General features: G+C 42.5%; 1 protein-coding gene and 1 long non-coding RNA gene across 2 annotated transcripts in view; one reads left to right on the top strand and one right to left on the bottom strand.

The window, feature by feature from the left end:
- The window catches only part of LOC141760060 (cyclic nucleotide-gated channel beta-3-like), a 37,030-nt gene extending 23,065 nt beyond the window's left edge, over positions 1–13,965 (bottom strand). Inside the window, exons 1-2 of the mRNA XM_074622704.1 lie at positions 13,957–13,965; positions 11,762–11,938 (exon numbers count right to left, since the gene is read on the bottom strand). Coding sequence (XP_074478805.1) covers positions 11,762–11,938; positions 13,957–13,965 — 186 coding nt within the window. The remainder of the gene's footprint in view (positions 1–11,761; positions 11,939–13,956) is intronic.
- LOC141759893 (uncharacterized) overlaps positions 1–15,939 on the top strand; it is a 488,172-nt gene that overhangs the window by 65,572 nt on the left and 406,661 nt on the right. The window lies entirely within an intron of this gene.

Genomic DNA, 15,939 nt, shown 5'->3' with positions numbered 1-15,939 from the left:
AATACTCAAAAATTATTAATCGATAATCAAAATAGTTGCCGATTAATTTAAAAGTTGACAACTAATCGTATAATCGATTAATCTTTGCAGCTCTACGACCCCTTCTTGTCTAATTTCAGCAGTGTTTTTGAATGTGGGGAAAATCAAAGGCCCTGAAAAACCTCAGGATTCTGGATCTCCGGTGCTTGACAGGTATGTACAGTGTACAGCGGGTTCATCTGAGATCTTTCATTACTTTTCTTACCCAGAGACGTGACCCAGAGAAGTCCACTGTAAGTTGTGAAACTTCACTGCTCGTCTATTAGTTTGGCTTTTTGGGTGCTAGAGTAAATTCGGAATCGTGATTCAGCCGAGTTGGAAGTTGTTAAAAATGTGTAAACTGAACATTATAATTCCTCTTTTTCACCGGTGCTGCTGGACAAGTATTACATGGTAAACCTCAAAGCAGGTCCACGAGGATTACAGTAATGATCCATGAAATCCTTGTAGGGGCTGTTTTGGCAATGTTGTTGCTGAGCATTCTGGTATTTTTACTTTTCTGTTGAGAAAGTTTTGACTTTCGTAGGTACAGTAGAACTGTTAATCTTATCAGCCACGGTGGCCCTCCCTGCTCATACTAAATATCAAGTTCTTCTCTATGACATTACATATTGCTATTTACTGCATAAACTTCTGTTAAAAAATGCATGCCTGTAATGTGGTGGTTTAGGCCCTTATATTTGTTAAGGAAATACACATATATTTCTGCTTAATATGGCACATTATACATCAATCTTTGTGTAATAATGTGCCTTAGATTCACAGTCATGAAGTGATGTGCTGCCTTTAATATATACTCTCTGACATATAAGTTAGACTTGGGTGATCAAACACTTTGCACACAAGGCGTGTTTAGCGCAGCTTGGGAATGGTACTAAATTTATCTTCAAAGGGAATATCTGACAAGTTGAAAAGGGGTGAGCGTCGGTGCTATACGAGGTCTCCGTCCTGATGAATGTTGAGCGCTGCATTTCTGCCTGCCACCAAATGGGGGCAGGGCATCCTCTCGCATCTCTCCTCTCCTCTCCTCTCCTCCACATGATGAAACTGTTTTCATTAGAATTAGCCAGATGCTGTTGAGAATTACTGTGAGCTCTGAGAAAGCGAACCGGAGTCGACACCAGTGTGACTTATGAGCATTTTTAAACACAGCAACATCTGGTGGCACGTTAGAACTTGTCCCAAGAAAATAAAAAAGAGCCACTAATTCATCGGCAAACCCAAGAATTAATACTTAACATCTGATTCTTTTTGGATGAGGCATTTTGTGGGCAATGACTGCGACTGTTGATACTCTGGGTGTCAAAAGCTTGGTTTTGAAACGGTATTTTAAAATGAATGATGACGTATTACGTGTAGGGGCTAAACAGAGGAGACGTTTTCCACTTTAATGCTTCCCTTTTGTTTCATCCATGGTGTGTGTGCCTACTAGTGAATGCATTTCTTTGTTTGTAATCTTGGACTGCTTCTTTATCTTTTATTTTCCACCAAAGCTGATTCACAATATTTTCTGTCTCATGTCAAAGTTTCCCTTATAATTTCCTGGATACCAACCAATAATATTAACAATGAAGAGCTGATCCTCCATCCCGAAGTGTGTGTTCAGCCGCTAGCTAAAGGCTGACGGAGGGTGAGATGAGGTAAGCGAGGCCATAACTGTGTTTTGATTGGAGAACTCCACCGTCGAGGTACATCTGACATTCCCATTGTTTCACTCTTTCCATTTCATCTTTCTTCCCAAGGTTGCAGAGTGCTGCTTTATTGGCTTTTTCCTGGTGAAGATGATGTGTGAGTGTTTGTGTTTTGAGTGCATGTGCTTCATAGAGAGAGCATGACAAACCTGGGTGTGGGTTTGCAGAGTGTATTTTTGTGCGGCAGGTGCGCAGCAGAGAGCCACGGAGCACTGAGGTATGTCATTGAGAGGGCTTGTGGGGCTTAATGCCTGGCCGGTTGGCGTGCACATTAATCTGAATGAAGGCACAAAGTGACAGGCCTGTGATTTAGACTGCCCATTAAAGCTTACAGTCACATGTTTCCCACAGTCACAACAGAGGGGATTCGGGCTGGGAGGGACCGGGGCTTTGGGTCGCCTACTGAGCAGAGGGGTTCTGGGTGGACAGGTAGCTGATAAACAGGGACACGCTAACTCGTAGCATTTCACAGCAGGCCTTGAGATCTGTGTCCTGATGCTGAATGTCTCTTGTGGCTGTAGTTATTCACATCTACAGTATGTCGGCATTGTTTTTTCCACTAAGTCTATTTATGTTGCTCGTATACGTGCATTGTGGACAGATTCAGATCACACTGTAAACTGGCTGAGAAAAGTTGACAAGGGAGGATGATGATGATGCTCTGAAATGTGAAATTTGGAACGTTCATTGTGAAGAAGGAAACGAAAGGCAAAGTCAAAGAAAGGAAGAGGGAGGAGGGAAGGAAGGAAGAGAAGGAAAGGAACGGGAAGGGAAGAAAGGAAAAGAAGGGAAGAAAGGAAAAGGAAGGAAGCAAGTGAAAGAAGGAAGGAAGGGCGTGATGTGAGGGAGGGAGGAAGGGAGGGAAGGAAGGAAGGAAGGACGAGAAGGAAAGGAACGAGAAAGAATGGAAAAGAAAGAGGGAGGAAGCAAGAAAGGGAGGGAGGAATGTATAGAGTGAGGGAGGAAAGAGGAGGAAAGGGAAGAAAGGAAATGGGAGGGAGGGATGGAGAGAAGGAGGAAAGGAAGGAAGGAAGAGAAAGAAGGAAGAGAAGGAAAGGGAAGGGAAAAATAGGAAAAGGGAGGGAGCAAGTGAAAGAAGAAAAAGAAGGGTGTTAGGGCGTGAAGGGAGGGAGGGAGGGAGGGAAGGAAGGAAGAAATGAAGAGAAGGAAAGGAATGGGAAGGAGTGGAAGAGAAAGAGGGAGGTAGTTAGGAAGGGAGGGAAGGAGTGAGGGAGGGAAGAGGAGGAAAGGGAAGGGAAGAAAGGAAATGGGAGTGAGGGAGGGATGGAGAGAAGGAGGAAAGGAATGACAGATGAGAAAGGAGGAAGAGAAGGAATTGAATGGGAAGGGAAGAAACGAAAAGGGAGGGAGCAAGTGAAAGAAGGAACGAAGGAAGGGTGTTAGGGAGGTAGGGAGGAAATGAAGGAAAGGAACGGGAAAGGAAGGAAAAGGGAGGGAATAAGTGAAAGAAGGAAAAGGTGAGGGGAGGATTGGAGAGAGGGAATGGAGAAAAGAAGAAAGCAAGGAAGGAGGGAGTGAAGGAAAATGGAAAAAAGGAAGGGATGGAAGGGATGGAAGGAGGGTGTAAAGACAGAAAGAACAAAAGAGCGAGCGAGCGAGCAGATAGGATAGATCCACACATCACGGCTGAATAGAAGAGAGACGGCCAGTCAAATAGATCAGTGCTGTCTGGAGAGATGACAAGTTGATGCTCTCCCTTTGACATCGTGATCATTTCTCATGAATGTTAACAACCCAATTTTCTTTTTTCTCTTTTTCATGTTAGCGTCTGACACCCCCCCCGGGACCAATCAAATCCTACATGACAAGGCTGTCAGCCGGCGTTAAGCTACAGGTCTCCTCATCACAACACTTCCAGCCTGACAAAGGTCAACTGTTGCTGAAAAATATTACCGCCTGGGTCAACGCTTCCTGAATTAGTTACATTGACTGAGGCAGATATGATGGGATGAAACATTAATGACCCGTGTGGGGGAGTGGACATTACAGCGGGAAACAACCGTAGGGTATAAAATATCAATATTCTCTTGTGTCTATTGGCTTTTGTACTGAACTGAACGTAACATTGTACCAGCAACACCCTGAATGTACTACTGAATTGGTCTTAGGTATGATTTAAAGGTAAATTAAATTAAATCAAACGCCTATCACTTGTGATAAATCACCAAAGATGGAATGAAGCGACAACCTCCGGTGCCGAACAATGAAGCCGACGCGGAAGTGCCGAAAACTGCAGTTCCTCAAATGGCCCCAATGGCTCCAAAAGCGAGTCAACCTCCATAGACCCCCATGTTAACATGGCCAACTTTACAGCAGAAATAAACATGTTTACAGCCTGGTACAAAAAACAGTTTTGGTCTCTATAGCTATTATCTTCGTTCATGACAACTGTATGAGGGTCAATTTTTATATAACTCACCCGTTTAAATTATATTAAGGCTTAAAGTTATACATAACTGAGGGCTTGGCTGCTTTGAGTGACAGCTGGTTGCCGAGGTCGCTAGCTGCTAGCTGTCTGCTCTGCTGTGTCACCCGGGCCCAACTCAGCTCCTCCAACGATCCACCTCTTTGCCCATTTTTGGAATAGCCGGGGGTCAGGCTGTGACATCACTGCCAAGATGGCGATGGTCGGAGCCATCCACTTTGAGCTTCACATCGGCTCTTCAGAACCAGCGGGCAACCTCCGAGTCTAAGAAGTGAAGCCAATGCTAAAGTGCCTTAAACTGTCATTCTTTCTAACAGCCAGCAGGGGGCGACTCCTCTGGTTGCAAAAAGAAGTCTGATTGTATAGAAGTCTATGATAAAATGAGCCTACTTCTCTCTTGATTTATTACCTCAGTAAACATTGTAAACATGAGTTTATGGTCTAAATTGCTAGTTTGAAGTCTTTTTCAATACAGCATGATGTTCATTTAGTAAATTATGGTCCCATTTAGTTGTCCATGTTTTTTCGTCTTACTACTTTAACCCTTTCACAGTGTGTTTTCAGTTCATGAAAGTTAATTATAGCCTTTTTGGTCACCTAAAAATGTCTTATTCAGGTTGTACTTAGCTCCGCCCTCTCATGTCACTTCGGGTTGTAAACAAATGACATGGCAACGGCCAAATGCCAAGATGGTGACGGCCAAAATGCCGAACTCGAGGCTTCAAAGCAGCAGTCCACAAAGCAATGGCCGACGTCACGGTGACTACGTCCATATTTTATATACAGTCTATGGATGGAACATATGCAAAAACTGAAAATGCTTCTGTGCTTGAAACATATAACAAATGAGCATGACACCACTGATGTAGATACACAGTAAAGATCAATCTTAAACGTCTGTATGACTAAGAGCCAGGTTTACACCCCTCTCACTCTCAGTAACTTTCCAGACGCTGCTCTGCCAGCGTTTTATCTGCCATCTGACCGCATAAACACAAACACGCACACACGCGAGAACAAGAGGAGGAAGGTGAAGGTTAATGAAAGGTGTGTCTCTCATCTTGTCTTGTGCCACCCTTCCACAGATGGAGACACTGATAACATCCTCCCTTTTCCTCTCCTTCATTCTGGCCCCCGGCTGCCTCCCCCCGCTGAGCTCCACTTCCTCTGGATAAGAGCTGTAGCACCGACTATCTTCACATCTAGGCTACGGATGCCAACTGTAATCTGTCAGGTCTGTGCGCGTGTGTGTGTTTTATATGTGAGGAATATAGGACAGCATTTCATTGCAGAGACCGTATGTGCATGAAGTAACAAGAAGTATGGCTTTTTATGTATAAATGATCTCAAGATAAAGCAGCCATGTAGGAATAACAAAGGGAAGTTGACCCCAGCTTAAGGATACACACTGAGCTTCCAATTGGTGTTTTTAAAGTGATAAAATGCTGTTTGGCTTATGATAGCGTTATCATGGTGCAACTTCTGAGGCCTGTGCACAGCAGGTGGACGTGCACGTGAACAAACACTCCAGTAGCACTATTATTTCTTCTGACTGTTATTGCAATTCTTTTTATACTACTGTACTGAAAGAGATTAATTCACACAATCAATCTGCTATACATAACACGCAATGGGTTTCTCATGCTTATTAAAGTCGTTTCTCACCAGTGCGATGTGAAAATGCGGTGCGGGAATGCGGAAAATCAACATTTGAATTTTCTGGAATGGTAACTCAGCACATCGGGTCCAGTGAGTTGTGATGATCCATTTTCATCAATGAGGCCCAAAGAGTTTCCTCCTAAATAGTGCCGTATCCACTCCATAACCAAAACCTATCCAGACAGAGAATGTTTAAGGGGTCAACATTAACTACACAATACATAAACTAATCGGTCCCCAAAGGTTAGCGGTTGTGGCTATCCCCGTTCCGTGACCAACATACTGTATAACGTTTGCAAATGCATATCAGCTACATTACCATCTTCATCCTATCCCAGCTGCTGGGCGATCTCAAGCCATCACACTGTCCCATCATACAGAGAAAAGCCCATTTGTCCGACAGTTCGTTACCCCGAAAACAAACGCCAATTGTTCCAAAAATACACATTCTCCATGCAACGAATAGAAGTGCATGGCTAATTATTATGCAGAATGACAGCGGTCAGTTGGAACAAAGGATTTCATTGGTTAAACATTCTGTAGGCGGTAGTACACTGAAAACAAGGTCTGTCCGAATAATTTTCCCGGCGTACAAATGTTCCGCAGGGGTGTGCAAGCATTCGTAAGAATCCACAAAATCATCTTTTTACAAATTTCCGTGTACATTTTTCAGACGAACATAAGTGCTTGGTGTGAAACGGCTTTTAGACTGCATGCAGACACCAGCAGAGACAGACCGAAAACACTGGCATTACCCTGTAAAAGTGGTAATCTTTGAGATCCTTTTCTCATCATATCGTCCTCACTTTTGCTGTTTTAATAATGCACTTCCAAGAGATCCCCTCAGTGGAACAATGTATCAGGGCGTTCTCTGAGGGATTTCTTAAGATTATGTAGGTTTTGGTTTATCTTTAGTTTAGTCTTGGTAATCAACCATAGTTCTTTTTCCCGTTTATTTCAAAACAAACAAGAGACATAAACACACCCCACCCAGTGAATTAAAGGCCTTTTGTGTCGGAAGACATCGAATGCTTGGGCCACATCCACACTAATACGTTTTTGTTTTAAAATGCCGTCTCCGTCCAGATGAGCGTTTAAGAGCCATTTCAGAATGAATCTCCGTCCATACTACCACGCCTGAAAACATATCACATGAACATTCACATACACTGGGCATGCTGATGTAATTAGGAAGCAGCGCAGGACACAGGAATTGATTTAAAGTGCTCGAATAAAAGCTTGCCTCCTCCGCTTGTAGGCAGTAGTAGCATTATAAAATGCAGAATTTAATTGCACAACAGCTGCTGGCATAGACAACAAGGTCAGCAACGCTTGTCACTCGTTATCCATGTTGGAATTAACCACTGGTGGTCGATGCTGATGTGGTTTGTTTTCTTCTTGAAAAGGTTCATGTGATGGGGCGTGACGAATCAGGGAAGGACACGTCATGACTGATAAGACCCCATCAGGAAGCAAACGTGGGTGTCTGCGTCACAGTTTTCAAAAGGTCTCCGTACTGTCCGTCCAGATTAAAATGCAACCCTGGAGATTTAAAACTAAAACCGGGTCAGCAACGTTTTCAAATGTCTCCGTTTTAGGGGTTCGAAAACGTCGGAGTAGTGTGGCCACTAGGGATGTCACAAGAACCGATACTTCGGTACCAAGTCGATGCCAAAATTCTATAAACCTGGCATACTTTTTTTCTACAGTACCGAAGGTACCGTACGATGCCTGTAACGGTCATTGGTAGGGATTTGACGGTGAGGAAAATGTTCCCACCGGTTAATAAACTTGTGACAACACCGGTGTTACCAATTACACTGGACATTTTACAAGAAAAGGTGACGGTCAATATGTGCAAAGCGCTGACTCTGATCTTTACCGTCGGGTGTCGGTGTGTCTGGCATCTCCGGTAGCGTTTTGTTGCGGGGCTTCGCCGCACAGGTTTACCTGGCGCCGCTGCTCCGTGCACACCGGCTGGGAAAGCTCCATCCACCTCACGGCGATTACCTCATTAACGCTATGGTTCCCTTATAGCATTGGGATTAAACGTGAAATATTGCAGAATAGGTGCGTTTGCTATTCGCTTCGACAACTAATCCTCTGCCATTTCTTGGTCTGTCAACTCTCTCTCGTCCCGTGTGTGAAATATGACACTTGCTACTGCTGACGGACAAGATGCATTCACGGTCAGTATGTAGTGTCCGTCGTCTGACTAGCGATTGATTATATGCTGCTGATACGCCACAATAAACTAAATCGGTCAGTGCTTTTTATTTATTAGGCCTACTTAATGGCTACATGCTTCTGTTTTTTATAATGTTCAAATGTTTTAAATCAAAGAGTGCGTGTTGAATTACATGGGATTTGTTGGTGTTTTTTTTACCGTGGTATCGAATTGGGTATCGAGAATCGTGGAAATTCACTGGTATTGGTATCGACTACTAGATTTCTGGTATCGTGACATCCCTAGTGGACGCTAGGCATAAACATAGCAAAAGTTATGGATTGAGTGTGGAAGTAGAGTGACAAATGCAAACGTTTTCATGCGGTTAAATCACTGTTTCTTTGCGTTGTAGAGTGACAGAAGTAGAGGCATGAACATTCAATAATGTAAAACAAGTAAAATATGTATCTTAAGAAATGTAAATTACAGATTTAATGCAATAGACTTCTTCTTTGGTGGCAACAACCCGGCTATGCAGATTGTATTTCAACTAATGCTATTCAGATGTAGTTAAATGTTCACTGGGAGTTGGACTGCAGTACCCAACATGCATTTTTTATGAATGTTATGATATAATTTCCATATGATGAAATGTTTATGACTGCAAATTTGTAACATTCTTGTAATTCAATTTAATGTCTTGTTGGGGAATTATGACGTGCCTTTGCTGTGTTGAAAAGCTGTAGCTGACAAAGCTACAATTAAGCATAAAGTGGATGGATTTGAAACCGTTTGGGATAAAGTAGGACTGTCATCAACTGTCGGAGTTTTTATTGAATCAGGCCGACAAAACCTCCAGAAGCCTTAACAGAGCCTCACTCCTCCTGCTCTCACACTTAGCAGCCATTACACCTACGTTCGCCCACTGCTGTACATTTCCTCCACCCTGCACCTACGCTTTGGCTCTCACTTAGCCCACAGCACCACAGAGGATCATTACTAACTGCCTTGGCCACGCTGACACTCATTTGTTTAGACTGGGAAGGCAGAGACTGTGGTGTTACCCAAAGTTTGCAGGACTGAGGAGAACAAGGTACTAAATATCAGATTATAGTGATGGTGGTATCTCTTCTTGTTTCAGTCAGCAAGAATGTGGATACTGTATCTCTTGTATACTGTGTTCATACTATACCAGACAATCACAGGACTAAAAACCAGACTTGGGGAGTAACAGAATGCATGAAACGAAATTAGGATACAATAAAAAGGTAACTGTATTTCATTACAGAAAGAAAGATGTAATCTTATTACCGATATATTTAGTAAAAATGGGGATTATTAGCAGGATTCCAATTTAAAGGTGCTATTGATAACATTGATAACATTCAGCAACTAGATGTCGCATTCACCCTCCCCCGTTCCACTGCATTTACTTCACAACAAGTCGCTGCCAGGCACATACCGTCGATCTCAGCGATTTATCATTTTTTTCCACACTAACTGACGACCCAAGGATACCATGTGATACCAACGCCGTTTTACTATTGGCTCACTAGCCTTGTTAGAATTCGGAACCAAACGTCATATATATATATTCCACAGAAATAAACAAAACATTCATTTTGGACCCGCCAAAAAAAAAAAAAGATTAATTCACAATCATATTTTTTTTCAGGAAAAGTCATACTTTTCTTTTTCTACAGGCTCTGTAGATGTATTCTTTTTTCAAAAATATCTGCCCAAAAAAAAGAATGATATACTACCATGCACACGTGCACACGTTACAACACTTCATGACGCGAGTCTCACACAATGGCCTCTAACATTAGTTAAAAATGCTTTCACCGGCTGGAAATGGAAATCTCCAAAAAAGGGGAACAACATCACAGTGCAAGTTATCGCAAAGCAAAATGGTTAGCAAGGAGCGCACTTTCCAGTTCAACAAGATTATTCTGTTTGCTGAGAGGCATCCCAGCTTGAAAAGACGGTTCATAGCAAATGAGCAAACCGCTACAAATTTCTGGTCCAGCAAACATAATACTGAACAAACCGGGAAATTTGCATGTAGATTAATTTCATTTATAAGGGTACTGCTGCTGGATGATGACAGCACTTTCACAGCTGGAAGGTTACTGTGATGTTCTTCCCCTTTTCTGCTTCACATATAAAATAATGGCAAAATTTCAGCATTTTCAGCATTTTTCTCTTGTCGGAAAGTAATAAAGGTACGTCACTTGTGATACTTGACTACATTTTTTAACAGGTAATTAGGAATCGTATCTGACTACATTTTTAAAGTAACCCTCCCAACCCTGACTACTAAAACACATATACAAACAGACGACCACATTCACACTTACACACCTACGGGCAATTTACAGTCTCCAATTCACCTGACCTGCATGTTTTTGGTTTATGGGAGGAGACCCCAGAGGAAACCCACAGGCATGGGGAAATATGCTAACTCCACACAGAAACGCCCCGGCCAGCTGGTGCATTTGAGCCCAGGAACAGAGCACACCCCACGTACTATAAATCTAAGAATACACCGGACTCATCACCTCCATCTTCACTTGACAGGAAGAAGAAGACTTATATCTCCCTGACTTACATTATTCCGGTGTAGTGAAGCCCTTTAAAATCTTACAAGTTGTAACACTTCAAGATCTCACACTATGGGGCTGTCAAAGTGTGGAGCTGCCTCTTGCAACTTACTTTAATACGTGACTTTATACACACACATACACACACAGCAGCAGTGGTTTTGTGAACAAATATATACAGTATATATACAGTATATTAGGGCTGGGAGGATTCAACTATCTCACAATTCGGTATTATCACATTACTTGGGTGCTGAATCGATATGTATTGCGATTTTTAAGTATTGCAATTCAATATTACGATTTATTGCTATTTTTGTTAACTTTTTTAACACTAGACCATTGGAAAAAGTTAAATCATACACTTCCAGGGACTTTTACTTTGGAAAATATCTAAATTAATAAAGTAAAAATGTTTGATTTTCAGCATGTATGTTGTCAGAGATGTCCTGAAGTCAGATATATCAGTCATTGCAAGGCTTCATTTATTAAATTTTTTCCAGCAACCCAAAAATACAAAGACAAAACAAAGCAAAAACAAAGAAATTTTCCTCACAAATTAGTGGTATTTTCTTTTTAATTCATAAGGGACATGTAATGTTTTATATTTCTGGTGAATATAATCCAATCAATCTTATTTACATATATGTATTTTATATATACAGTTCCCTTTGTTAACACCTTTTTTTGAGAACCGGACGTAGTCACACATGTGTACTTCCGCTAACTTTGCCAAGTGCGTCTCTTGCTCTGCCGTCAGCTCTCTCTATCTATCTATCTATCTATCTATCTATCTATCTATCTATATTTGCGGGCACAGGTGTTGCTCAGGTATATTGTAACTCAAATGGATCACTTAACTTTTACAACAGACCTGCTGAAAGGCATTTATGGTGTGTGTGTGTGTGTGTGTGTGTGTGTGTGTGTGTGTGTGTGTATGTGTGTATAGGTCTGTGTGTGCATATACAGTACTGCTGACCTTATATCACACCCAAGTGCATTGCAGTTCTTTCCACCTTGCCTGCTGCCTCGCCAGATTTTCACTTTCAGTTAGGCTGTGAGCAGATTCCAAGTAGTAGCATGTACACTCACACACACGCTTCCTGTGCCTTGTTCCCGTGAGAGCCTGACTCCGTGCCAGACAGGAATTGCATACATTGTCCCTCCCCCCCGTCATCCTGCTGGGACGCAGCACCTGCCCCGCCACCCCGACCGTGTCTGACGCTGCATCTCTCTGGGACAGGATGGGACGGGTGTCCAGCCCCGGTGCTGTTGGGTAACGGCCAGAGGGACGGGAGCCCTTGATGCGTGAGCGGAACTCGCGGCCTGTTTTCTGAAGGAAAGACTTGCTTTGTCTTCACTTTCGCACTGTTTTTCTTTCCGATTTCATGTATTTATGTTTCTTTCTTTCTCTTAGTCTCCCTTTTCCAGTTCCATTTCCTCTTTCCAACCTTTCTAGCATTGTTCCAATAGGTGGATACAGAGGGAAAAATCACGGTTTCCCTTCCCTTTCTGTCTCGTCATATGCTTATCTTCTGACTCCCACAAAAAATACCCAGATCACACTTCAATCACTGTACAGTAGTTTATAATAATAAAGGTTTTGCAATAAGAGAAAAACTGTGAAATGTGTCACAAAATGATCTCAAATCAAAGGTAGACTAAATAGCTTTTACTGACACACATTCCCAGGGTCATGAATGAACTCTCAGCTCAACTTAAAAATGGCAAGAAAACACAGAATAACTGCTGATGCACCAGAGTCCCTCAAAGTAAGAGAGAAAAGGAAAAAGATAGATTTTTTATTTTTTTAAATGCAAATGTAATCCTGTTTTAATATTTGAATAAACACCAATAATTTCCAATTTTTAAAAAATGTAAATAATGTACCCTATCTACTGGGGCTGTGTACAAGGATGCAGCTTAAAAGAAATTGCAGTGATTTGACAAAATGCGAGTCGACTCCGGGTCTTCTCCACTGATGACTCGGGGCAGTCCCACTATCTGCTATGCCAGCTCATTTCTCGCTGTGTGCATGCGAGAGTATGAAAGATATAAAAAAAAAAATAAAACTATGAAACAATATTGTATCATAACAAATCTCAACACACCTAATGTAATACAACATTTACTTAAACAAAACTAAAAGTCTACAGCTATGCAGCTCTGTGAGCTTAGCACGTTCATCATATTAGTTTTGCATGTCACTGTGGAATGATAACATTTGCTACAGGGCAACCTTTAGTCTGATTGTATAGAAGTCTATGAGCAAATGAGCCTACTTCTCACTTGATTTATTACCTCAGTAAACATTGTAAACATGACTTTACCAAAATGGCGATGGCCAAAATGCAAAACTTGAGGTTTCAAAACAGCAGTACACAAACCAACGGGTGACGTCACGGTGACTACGTCCACTATTTTTATACAGTCTACGTATGTGAGGTCACAGTAACCTTGACTTTTGACCACCAAAATCGAATCAGTTCATCCTTGAGTCCAAGTAAACGTTTGTGCCAAATTTGAAGAAATTCCCTTAAAGCTTCAGCAGGCAAAAATTTGTTGGCATCATTGGGAGAAAAATTCCATAATAACCTTTCAGCATATTGTAATTCAAGTGTTCTGAGAGATAACTAGACTTCTGCACCTCCTCATGGCTCTGTTTTCAGACTTTAAAAAATCTAGCCCTGGTCAAAGTCTGCCGTGATCACAGGTCATTTCAGAGATAGAGCGTTTCTATTGGCTGTGCTCCGGTCATGTGACCGGTACTTGGTATTCCTCAAGAAATCTCAACATAGCTGCCGGGTCACAAACTTTTCCATTTTACAGCTAAACCATAGGCATTAACGTAACATAATATTGATTCATATTTAATCAGCGCTGCCTAGTTTGACCGTTTGATCGGAGTTTGTGAGTGAATGCCAGCCGGCTCTTATAGACGGCAGCTGGACGGCAGACTCCAGATCAGCTCTTACTGCTTGTTTTCCTCCGGTCTGTGATATCTTGCAGATGCTGTTAGGAGCACCGGAGGACACAGAGACACAAGATTTTTTTCAGGTTACCTGTTTCATGTACTACTGTCACGATATATAGCAACCGTTTTATAAAAATAACTTTTTTTTTAAATCATATTTGCTCCAATCTCGCCTACTTCAGCTTTAAGGTATTCCTGAGATTTCGCGTTCATGAGAGGGGGTCAGGTACGGACATACGGATGTACAGACAACTCGAGAACATAATGCCTCCGGCCACGACTAACGCCGGCGCGGAGGCACAAAAAAAAGCAATATTATCATTGAATGTCATCTTGTTTTTGTTTAACTCTGGTCCGACACGTGAATAAAGCAGTACCGTGATCATTGTGCCTGAGGTGACCTACAGTAAGCGGCCTAATCGACGTCGCTGCCTCAGCAAAAGAACTGTACAAGAGCTGACGGAGAGGACAGAGAGGTGAGCAGCTCAGTATAACGTCAGTCACTCTGCTGTCTGGAAGCTGCTGCTACAAAATGTCACAACACTCTGAATGAGTGAAGACCTGTCAGGTGGGTAAAGAAATGATTACACAAATGGAAGCATGCCAGACAGCCTGCTGTCTCCGTGTTGTACACTGCAAGTACTGGCAGCAAAGACGAGCATGCTGCAGAAACACACACACACACACACACACACACACACACACACACACACACACACACACACACACACACACACTACACACAATTACTGCAGCTATTCATTTCCTGATTTTCTGCCTGCCCTGATGGCTCTGCTGTTCTTAATGCCATCTATTATCATTACCCATCTATTCGCCTCGACACCATTATCCAAGATCTTGTGTATTATATATTTAATCTTTATTAGAAAGTAATGGCAGGTGGCCCCACTTAGAGCAAATGGGGGATTCACGCAGCACTGGGGATCCATATTGGAGAGATGCAAGCTCGGGGAAAATCTGCAGCAGCAGCTGAAGCAACAAGGTATTTATTAGCGGCCAATGGGATGAGCGCAATCAATAGGCACCATCATGTTAGAGTGGATATGGAAATGTGATAGCCTGCTCTGGCTTTGTGTCTGTGTTTGTTCACTGAACTAGAAGCTGTGATCAATATGCAGCAATCCTGAGGCATCAGACGCAGTGACTCACGGTCTAAAAGCTAAGCTCATTGATGTGGCCGTGTATAACCCGGTTGCTGCCTCGTAACCGTACAAAGAGCGCAGGTCCTCAATCGGTGCTGTGATTAATTTAAAGAACCATTCTGCTCCAATATAACTCCAAGTTTGCTTTCTAGCACATTATGATGATGCAGATGCTGAAATTTAGTCGTGGACTCTCGCTGCAACGCGGGTGCGGCAACCATGCATTGGCCTTAAATAGTTAAAGGTGCAGTGTGTAGGATCTAGCGACATCTAGCGGTGAGGTTGCAGATTGCAACCAACTGAACATTTTCCCATTTGCCAAGCATGTAGGAGAACTACGATGGCAGACGCAAAAACATGAATGGCCCTCTTTAGAGTCAGGGTTTGGTTTGTCCGTTCTGGGCTACTGTAGAACATGGCGGCCGGAAGACGACCTGCTCCCTATGTAGATATAAACGGCTCATTCTAAGGTAACGAAAACACAACAATTCTTATATTCAGGTGATTATAAACTAAAGAAAACATACTTATTAATATTATATTACATTTCTGCCAATAGATTCCCCTAGTTGTTACACACTGTTCCTTTAAAATCAGTTAAAGTTAAACAAATGTGATTCTACATTTTGTTGTTGGTATGTACAGGCCCTGACACACCATGCCGACGGTCGGTGGTCGGATAATTTGGGGTCGTCGGTGAGCAGTGAGAGCGGTGTGAAAATGGTCAGTAAACGCTGCTTTGTTTCATGTACGTATCATAGCAACGGCTTGTATATCCGCAGTCCTCGGTCTTCTGGTTTCCCTTTTTGAATGACGAATACAGACTACCGCCGCCTGCTGGTGTGGAGAGTTATTTCCTCTCACGCAGGCGCAGAACGTACGTGCTAACTGGCCGTCGGCTGAAGTCTTCACAGTGTGTTCAAGTGCAACTTGACGGCCAAGACAAAGGCGGTGTGAGGTGACATCGCCTTCATCGCTAGTTCTTTGATATTGCTGCATATATTCTGGGCAGGCTTTCCTCTACTGAAAATATTTCTTGCATGCATGGCTAGATCTCAGCAAACAACTTAGTGAGTATGTTATAAAAATAAGACCCAGGTATAGAAGCGTAATTATCTTTTAATTGAGATCCTTACACATAGCATGCAGCTTTCCAGCTTCTCTGTTTTGCCTCTAAACTCTTCCCCGGGTTTTCCC

Source organism: Sebastes fasciatus, chromosome 21, assembly GCF_043250625.1.
Source record: "Sebastes fasciatus isolate fSebFas1 chromosome 21, fSebFas1.pri, whole genome shotgun sequence".
In the NCBI taxonomy this organism is placed as follows: domain Eukaryota; kingdom Metazoa; phylum Chordata; class Actinopteri; order Perciformes; family Sebastidae; genus Sebastes; species Sebastes fasciatus.
Note: the sequence above shows the minus strand (reverse complement) of the source record. Positions and strands in the feature narration are given on the sequence as shown.